The following is a 9,943-nucleotide window of genomic DNA, read 5'->3' as shown; positions in this document are numbered from 1 at the left end:
GCATCCAAAGACCTATTCTTCACTACTCACCATCACGAGCTATGTGCTTCAAAGCCTTCTCCTTCTCCTCTTTTGATAGGTGGATGCCCATCTTGGCCAGAGTGGAACTCAAGTCGTCAGCCGCAACCATTTCCCCTTAGATCAGTTAGGAAGAATCAGTCTGATGCTACAAATGATATATCCTTGCCTAGTCACTCCTAGCAGGTAAGAATTCGTTTCAAGTGACCAATTGAGTCAGAGGTGTCCCGCCAGGCCTATGGTTGAGGACAGCAACGGTACCATCAGAGCAGTGGCCACCCCTTCCCCCTCCGTTTCCTCTGCCTTTTCTCCCCTTCCCCCATGTTTCCTTTCCTTCCTTCCCCCATATTTCCTGGGTCAATTGCCGCCTCCCTGAGTTAGTAATATGGGCATACCATCATTGCTCCTTACATGGGAAATTACAGGGAGTAATGGAATTACAGGGTGCTAGGGTTTTATGATGTTTTAGAATGCTTTACTTGTTTAGATTGTTTTATGCATTTTAAGAAAGTGCTATTCATGTTTGAGTGTTTTAGTAGCTGTCCTCCTGAGCCTGGCCTGGCCGGGGGAGGGCATGGGATAAATAAAAGCATATTATTATCGTTGTTGTTGCTGTTGTTAGCAGGCAGGGTGGGGTATAAATAAAAGGCTATTATTATTAGTAGTAGTAGTATTAGTAGTAGTAGTAGCAGCAGCAGCAGAAGGCCGTTTTACAAAATATTGGTCCCCCCCCCCTTTTTGGTCACACACGACCAAGAAAATTAGGTGCAGGTAAGAGGGCTAGCAATTATTGTGCTCTAATTGGGGTGGCTACTTGAAACTTCTGGCAAGGCTACAGTTACTATTGGAGGTACGATTCTGGATTAAATGAAGTTGTGGTATAACAAGCTCTATGGCATTGAAGTCCCTCCCCTTCCCAAACTCCGCCCTCCTCAGGTTCTGCCCCCAAAATCTCCAGGTACTTCCCAACCTGGAGCTGCCAGTCCTCTGTTTTTTGTATCTTTTGCATCTTTCCATATTTTAGAATATTTTGGTATTTTTGCATATGCATAATGAGAAATCTTGGGGATGGGACCCAAGTCTAAACATGAAATTCATTTATGTTTTATATGTGTTTTATATATACTTTGGTCACATAGTCTGAATGTAATTTTAAACAATATTTTTTAATAACTTTGTGTACATTGAACCATCAGTGGCGCTGCTGAGGGCCTGAGAGTAATGTCTGCATTCCGGCTCAAAAGGTCCTGCTTTTGGATAAGTACAGATACAAGATGTCCGGGGAAGGGATACTCAATTTGTATTCCTTTAATGGATATGTAGCTTTAAATAATACATAGAAAAACAAGGGGGAAAGTAAGGAGTCACCAGGAATCGAGGTCCTGTTAAAAACACAAGGAATCCCATCCAAAATGGTGAGGATTTAACACAACAGTAATGCAGCTTCAGCTGGCCATTACTCTGAGGCTCAGAACCCGAGACACGGGAGAGGGGAGGAAGCAGTCTGGGATGCAACAGGTGGTGTCCGGCAGATCAGGTTTAGACTCTGGTGGGATGGGGCAGGGTGCACTGGTATCTGGTGGTGACAGATGTTGGGCTATGGGGCCATGCCTGGCTGTGGCTGGTCCCCCAGAATGAAGACTGATGAACATGGGGGGGGGGGGGGCAGAACAAATAGCAAAATATTTACCGCCAAGTGGAAAACTGCATCCTACCTTCTGATCCCTCCCACTGAGAATTTAGCCTGTTGCCTGGAGACCCTGAGAAGGTTTTAAAAAGAGGGGTCAACAATCCCTTGTGTTGGTTGATCCTTAAGATGCAAATGGAAAGGTTGTGCTGCCTCAGTTTTTCTTGGAACCATGGTCTTTCCCCACATTCTCATTTCCCCCTCCCAAACAGGAACTTACAAGCAAGGAAAATGAGAGTATGGGAAAGCCCCATGAGAGGAAGAGAGTTTTAATCCTTCAACCTCCATTCCATGCTGCCATTTGAAATTGGCTCCCCGGTATGTCTTCTTTCTTTCCAACACAGTTCTGAGGCAAATCGAAGCTGCAAAAGCAGGGGGGTCGAACTCAGTTGTTACGAGGGCCAGATATGACATAAATGTCACTTGGTTGGGCCAGGCCATGCCTCATCAGCCCAGATTGAGAGTGGTGGGGTGGTGGGGGGTAGCGGCCTGGGTTGGCGGGGTGGCTGGATAAGAGCTCTCAAGGGACCAGATCTGGCCCATGGGCCTTATGTTTGAAATCCCTGTGCTAGAGCCTGCAGTTGGATCTGTTTAAGCTCTAGGATCCTTACCCTTCCCCGTCTGTTCAGAAGCTCACCTTCTGCATCCTTTGCTCGCTGCACAATTTTCACCCCTTTCATGAAATCATCCAGGTTAATTTTGCCATCCTCTGGAAGACAAGATGGAGAATGTGGTCCTGAACAGGCACGTCACTGGATAGGCAAGCAGAACTGCCATGGCAATCATTTAGGTGTCAGAGGGCTTGCTAGTGAGTGCTCGTTCAAACTGACTAGGGATGCTTGCTAATAAGTGGGGCTGTGCCTCTAAAAACAGCTGGATGGGCAGGTGATCATGTTTTATCCCCCTGCAGTGAAAAGTTTTACTAGCTGTTGATAGGGTTTGCCATGTGCCTGGTTCTGGCAGGCAATTGCCCACCAATCAACCAGGCTGTATACAGAGCGCTCCTGATTCCCCTCCAGCGGCAATCCTGTGGCTGTGACAATGTCACTTTTTGGGTAAACCTGGATGTGCGGCATCACGTGGAACGCTCTTCAGAGCAAGTGTGTCCCATACAATGCCATACAGGTGCACCTTGGAAATGACATCATTTTGTCCACACGCAGGATCGCCAACTCCAGCCACACACCCAAAAAGCTCCCGCCGATACTGGGGGGGGGGGCTGGGAACCCTAGCTGCTGACCAGTCTTCTGTTAGAGGACGCTAGGAATCTGGCAACCCTTGTTCAGCCAACATAAGGCTAGGAAAGGCAGCTTTGGAAAAGGCTGTTGGTGAAGCAGGTCTTGAAGAGGAAAGTGGGTTTGTTCATCAGAGGGGGACACTCTTCCAAACAGAGAGGAAGAGGGGGAAAGGGCACAGAACTTGTGCTAAGAGGACACTATGGAACTGGGAGGATGGGCGGCTACAATTCAGGACAGTTCAAAGGAACCCCTCTATTTAGGACACCAGGCCAGTCCACAAAGACTTAGGTGGTGAGGCCTCACAGGTCTTTATCACGCCAGCTTGCAACATCACTGTGGTGTAGTGATTAAGAGCGACCAGAAAGGAACTGGAGAATGAGATTCTGCAGGGCGTTTGGTTTGTGAGCTCCCCAAGGCATCTGTCTGACCTCTATCACCAGCTGGGTTCTAGATCAGATAGAAATTGGTCTAAGATCCAGCAAGGCATGTTCTTGGCATGCAGGTCAGTATTGTCCAGGGTGGAACAGTGGAAACATTTTTAACCGTATGAGCCAGAAAAGTGATGATCTCCATTAGTCTGTAAATTAAATTAAATTTAAAAACGTTTCTATCTTGCTCTTCCAGAAAGCTCACAGCAGGTAACAGTATTAGACTAAAACACTTCAAAGATCAAATCATATATAAAAATCAGCCAGAATGTATGCCAAAACCCCATCCCCATAGAGCCAGAATTCCCAGAACCAGGCTATACTTTAATACCTGAATCAACTTTACTGGTTTTGATTATGAAAAGTCTTCTGATGACAAAAAATATCCATGAGACTAGGAATTACACGCAAGCTGGGTTTCAACCATTCACCGGCACCATAAGGAGGACTTGTATCTCCTACCCAGACTCTGTTCTAGTCTGAAGAGAGGGAAGCCCTGAAAAAAGACTCACCATCTACCACTGCATATCTCAGAGCTTCCTGGATCTCATCATCTGTTAAGTAGATGCCCATGTTGACCAGAAGAGAATCTAGGTTACCCACAGGAACCCGATCCCCTAAAAGAGAAAATAAAAATGTAAAAACATTTGTGGAGCTTTGGTTAACCTTGATGAGTTTACAAAAATGATAAAGTTGCTTTGTATATGCTCAAGGTGTGTGTGCTCTCTCTCTGCCAAAAATCTAAAATTAAAATGCTGTGCTCTGGCAATGAAAATGCTGCTCTAAGGAGATTCCTGCACAACATGTGGATTCACAACTACCTCCCCCACCATCATCCCAAGAGGCCCCAGAGGAAGGCAAAAATCCTCCAGGATCCCTGGACAATCTGGCATGGAGAAAAATTTCTTCTTGACCCCAAAGAAGTAGTTGGCATTACCGTGGGCATAGTTAAGAGGTGCTGAACCTCACCCCATGAGAGCCAGCGTGGTGTAGTGATGTAGAGCAGCGCACTGTAATCTGGAGAACCAGGTTCGATTCCCCACTCCTCCATATGAAGCCTTTTGGGTGTTCTTGGGCCAGTCACAGTTCTCTCGGAACTCCCTCAGCCCCACCTACGTCACAAGTTACCTGTTGGGGGGTGGTGGTAAAGGAAAGCCATTGTAAGCTGCTTTGAGACTCCTTACGGTAGAGAAAAGAAGGGTATACAAACCTCTTTTTCTTCACATCCTTGCACTTCAGAGAGTTCTGACAGGTCTGTGACTAGACCAAGGTAACCCAGCAGGCTTCATTGAACCCTGTTCTCCAGATCAGAGTCTGCCGCTCTTAACCACCTCATCACGTTGGCTCTAGAGAGCACTGTAGCCAGCTTATTAACTTACCAGTCTTGGGATGCTGCTGGACTGCTTTGACCCCCTTCATGAATTCTCCCAAGTTCACCTTCCCATTCACTGCAAGGAAAAAAGGAGATCTTATTGGGGGGAGGAGGAGAATAATCCCAGGAGACACCAACATGAGGCACAGGCCAGTAGGCAGGAACAGAGGCCGTGTTTCTGGGAAGGATTCAGGAGTAGCTGGTTTAATTTCATCCAGTCATCCGCACACCCAGCTCCAGCACTTCTGGGGACGGCTAAAAGCAGTTTCTAAATAATTTTTGGAGCAAAAATTTAAAAGTACACTAAAAGCATTGTTTTATGCATTGTGCATACAAGTCGTATTCTTTATATACTTGTAGTTTTGTTTCAAATAATATTCTCTGGGTTTCATAACTGCTGTTTACCATGACAAACGGATGGAGTAAAGCATCCCTCTATACCCCCTCCTTCCCCGACCATACTGACCATCTACAGGGGCATATTTTAATGCTTCCTGCAGCTCTTCGGCTGTGAGGTAGATGCCCATGCTGGCCAGGATGCCTTCCAGATCTTGAACAGCAACCCGGTCTTCTACAGGGAGAGAAAATATCAGTGGTAAGGTGGATACGGATCCAACATGCAGAGGGATGCCGACCTTAAGGTGGTGTCTGGAGATCTCCCACTAGATCACAGAGGGCATGGTAGATGTTTGACTAAATAAATAAACAAACATGCAGAGGATTGCCAACCTTCTGTCAACAAGTAAAGACACCTGTATTGTACTAAGTAGATGCACTCAAAAAAACAGCACTTAGGCTCGAAAAGTTTCAAAACACAATGTATTACACAGAAAACAGAAAACAGAACCCTTATTGGCATCAACAGTAACAAAACAAACATGTAAAGCAGCTAGATATGGATCTAAAAAAGAATGAATACACAGTTCATCAGTAAATATTATAATAAACAATTAAATGAGGGTTCCTCTCCTTCTTTCTCCCTCCTTTAGGACCTTGGCCAGGAACTCGGCTACTTGAGTGGTAACTTCAAAAGGAATGTATTACACAAGAGACGACCATGCGTTATGATAACAGAGATTTGCTACATTCACTGGTGAATCACAAGACAAAGCAGCCATGAGTTATTGACCTCTGTCTTCTTTTCAGAAGGCCGAAGGTGCAACTTCATTCCTGTGTCACCCAATGCCTATCAAATCGGAAAGGCATTCTATGCAGCACGTAGACCCAATGTTTTCCTCCTCCCACTTTAGTTTAATATCAGTTCTGATAAAGAGCTTCTGAGGGCTCAAAAGCCTGTTTTGTTTGGGTACTGTTTTGGTACTCTGTGGTTCATGATTCAGGATTTCTCTTTGGGCCAACATGGCACCCTTGAATGTCCATCTACAGTGACGAAGGCATCCATTTCAAGTCCCGCAGTGCTACTTACTTTGAAACATGGCAGGTTGCCGTGTAGCCATGACGCTCTCGAGCGCACTCTTGAGGCTCACTTTCCCTTCAGCTGCAAACAAAACAAATGAGGCTGATCAGGTGCCTGGAGGAAGGTGTGGGAAGGGGGCAGCAGCCTCAATTTCCCCACCAGAAACCCACAGGTAAAATATTCACTTCCTGGTTTTGCCCTCAAGGCTCTTGAAGGGGCAGCTTAGGTATCTGGAATGGGTTTGGCTGCAGATATGACCCAGCTACCACTGTTTTGGGCCTCTAAAGCAGGAAAGTCTCGAAGTCTCTACGTTTTCCTAAACTACACATTCCCAATGGCTGCTTTGGATATTCCTTCTTCTCAGTGTGGATTGTAATCCACTGTATGCCAATGGGGTGCCAGCTTAACTCCCAAACACCATACAAAGTCCCATGTTCATTCACTGCTCATTAAATGTAGTGCTGGAATGAAGGTTGCCAACCTCCAGGTGCTCCTGCTATTACAACTGATCTATAGCCGATAGAGATCAGTTCACCCAGGGAAAATTGCCGCTTTGGCAATTGGACTCTATGACATTGAAGTCCCTCCCCTCCTCAAACTCCGCCCGCCTCAGACTCTGCCCCAAAAATCTCCAGGTATTTCCCAACACAGAGCTGGCAACCCTAGTTAGAACAGACTTTAAGGTGTCGATTTCCTTCCTGGTGCATGTTTAGGGTTGCCAACCTTCAGGTGGTGGCTGGAGACTCCTGCTATTACAACTGATGTCCAGGTGACAGTGATCAGCTCACCTAGATAAAATGGCTGCTTTGGAAGTTGGACTCTATGGCATTATACCCAACTGAAGTCCCTCCCCTCCCCAAACCCCGCCTTCGTCAGCCTCCACCCCCAAAATCTCCAGGTATTTCCCAATCTGGAGCTGGCAACCCTAAGCATGTTTCAAAGCTGATGGGGAATTGGGTGTTCCACCACCCTCTGAATTGCATCCAAAGACCTATTCTTCACTACTCACCATCACGAGCGATGTGCTTCAAAGCCTTCTCCTTCTCCTCTTTTGATAGGTGGATGCCCATCTTGGCCAGAGTGGAACTCAAGTCGTCAGCCGCAACCATTTCCCCTTAGGTCAGTTAGGAAGTATTAGTCTGGATTAAATGAAGTTGTGGTCCACTTTTCCTTAAATTTCGCTAATCCTTACAGTAGCTATCTTCCATCTTCATCTTTTCTATCTCTTCTACCTTACTTCAATTTCAGCAAGTCATACTGTCGCTTGGAACAACATCTTTATAGCTTTTAAGATCAGCAAGTATGTAACAGCTAAGTGAGTATTATACAGCCAGCTAGATTTATTGTTTTATTTGCCAGTTTGCCTATTTGACTATGTAACTGGTATTTTAATCTCTTTTTTTGAACTTTTCTATTAATAAAGCTTTTTTGAACTTCATGGTGCTTGAGTTTACTGACCTAACCCAGTGATTTCGGTTACTCTGCTGGTACACGGCAGGCTTTCTGTCTTCATACCAGTGATAACATTTTAAAAATGAATGAGTAGGGCTGCAAATATGCTTACAAGCTGCTTACCTCAGGATGTGCTGATACTTTCATCTGTGCCATATTTTTTATGTTTGCTGATTTTCTTTTACTAATTGCTATGCTTATGGTTTGGAAAGCCACACTTCTATTCAAAGATGTGTATAGTTTTTTAGGTGGTAGTGGCAAGAGCCACCCGTCCCCATAGGGTTGCCAACCTCAGGTGGTGGTTGGAGATCTCCTGCTACTACAATTGATCTTCAGCCAATAGAAATCAGTTCCTTTGGAGAAAATGGCCGCTTTGGCCATGGGACTCTATGGCATTGAAGTCTCTCCCCTCTTCAAACCCTGCCCTCCTCAGGCCCACCAAATCTCCAGGTATTTCCCAACCTGGAGCTGGCAACCCTACCTCCCCAGCTGCTCAAGTTTGGAAGGGATGGATTGGCCAGTGCTGTTACTCTTTGTGTTTAGAGAAAAGAGCTGAGGAACAGTAGGACGGGATTTGAGGGAAGTCCCTGCTCCACATAGCTTTGCCTTAAGATGCCCATAAGAGCAGCCTCCTGAAATACAGACAAGGAGGAAGACTTGTGACTGAGAAATGATGCTCTGTACTGCATAGCCCAGTTACAAAAAAAGGAGCACAAGGGGTGGGGGTGGGAGGTGGAAACAAGGTGTTTTTTTTTTTTAAAAAAAAAACCTTCCCAAATGGAAAGAATATGGAATGAATCTTCCACACTTTTCAAATAGGTAGAAATTCTTCCACCTTATTCTGCTGCACGTGGTGGATTTTTAACACACCTGACTGATGTTTATTGGGACAAAACAAAATGGATCCATCCCCCCTGATCCTCAGTGTGTATAAAAATTAAATGTGTGGATGTGCTAATGCAAACGCAGGATAAATTATTCACACAATTAAGCCTTGGTTAGCATTTCCTGATATGCATTTGCACTCTTTAACCCTAAACCAAAATTTCATATCAATACATCCAAGGGGAAGAGAACTGCATTTCCAGATGTTCTGTTCACTGTACAGTAATAACAGTGTGGTATATTTTTTGAATTTCGAAGAATATAATTCAGGTTCCCAAATATTTTGCATTTCATTTGAGTAAGTTACAAGTGGATTTCCAGTATCCATTTCCTTTTATTATTATTTTTAATTTCAGTGGCAGGTTGAACATCCCTTATCTGGACTTCTTGGGACCAGAAGGGATCTGTATTTCGAATCTTTCCATATTTTGGAATATTTTGGAATTGAACCATCAGTGGCACTGCTGAGGGCCTGTGAGTAATGCCTGCATGCTGGATGAAAACATCCCATTTTTGGATCAGTACAGATATCGGATGTCCAGGTAAGGGATACTCTACCTGTATTCTTTTAATTTATATGTAGCTTTAAATAATATATAGAAAAAAAGGGAGAAAAGTAAGATGTCACAAGGAATACAGATTCAAGGAATCCCTTCCAACATGGTGAGGATTTAACACAACAGTAATGCAGCCTCAGCTGGCCATTACTTTTAACCCCAGACACGGGGGAAAGGAGTCTGGGATGCAACAGGTGGTGTCCGGCAGATCAGGGTTAGACTCTGGTGGGATGGGGCAGGGTGCACTGGTATCTGGTGGTGACAGATTATGTATCTGCTGGGCTAGGGGGCAGGGCCTAGTTGTGGCTAGTCCTCCAGAGTGAAGTCTGATGAACATGGGGGGCAGAGCAAGTAGCAAAATCTTTAAAGCCAAGTGGAAAACAGACTGCACACTACCCTTTGACCCCTCCCACTGCGAATTTAGCCTGTCGCCTGGGGACCCAGAGAAGGAGACTAAGGCCTTAAGAAGAAGGGTCAAAGATCTCTTGTCTTTGTTCATCCTTAAGATGCAAATGGAAAGGTTGTGCTGCCTCAATTTGCCTTGGAACCATAGGCTTTTTCCACATTCTCACTTTCCTCGCTTGTAAGTTCCTGTTTCTTCAGGGTTTCCCCCCATGTTCTGCACGTGTTTTGCTCTCTCTAGTGGATTCAGTATCACACAGGTGTGGCATAAAAACCTGCAGTTTAAAACTGCAGGGAGATATGCTGGACACAAACCTGTGTAATATCGAATTGACCACTAGAAGGAGCAGAACAAATGCAGAATAGAACCCCCCCCCCCAAAACAGGAACTTACAAACATGGAAAATGAAAATGTGGAAAAGCCCCATGAGTGGAAGAGAGTTTTAAACCTTCAACCTCCATTCCATGCTGCCATTTGAAATTGGCT

The 9,943-nt window shown here is 45.1% G+C and overlaps 1 protein-coding gene across 1 annotated transcript; it reads right to left on the bottom strand.

Moving 5' to 3' along the window:
* Positions 1 to 550: 550 nt before the first annotated feature.
* On the bottom strand, positions 551 to 7,269 carry LOC130490878 (uncharacterized). The gene is made up of 7 exons (XM_056864682.1): positions 7,170 to 7,269; positions 6,170 to 6,241; positions 5,210 to 5,314; positions 4,751 to 4,819; positions 3,884 to 3,988; positions 2,343 to 2,414; positions 551 to 576 (listed from the first exon to the last, which is right to left on the bottom strand). Exons 1-7 carry the CDS (start codon positions 7,267 to 7,269, stop codon positions 551 to 553), a joined length of 549 nt encoding a protein of 182 aa, XP_056720660.1.
* Positions 7,270 to 9,943: the final 2,674 nt, after the last annotated feature.

This window comes from Euleptes europaea, chromosome 18 (assembly GCF_029931775.1).
Source record: "Euleptes europaea isolate rEulEur1 chromosome 18, rEulEur1.hap1, whole genome shotgun sequence".
Lineage (NCBI taxonomy): Eukaryota > Metazoa > Chordata > Lepidosauria > Squamata > Sphaerodactylidae > Euleptes > Euleptes europaea.
Note: the sequence above shows the minus strand (reverse complement) of the source record. Positions and strands in the feature narration are given on the sequence as shown.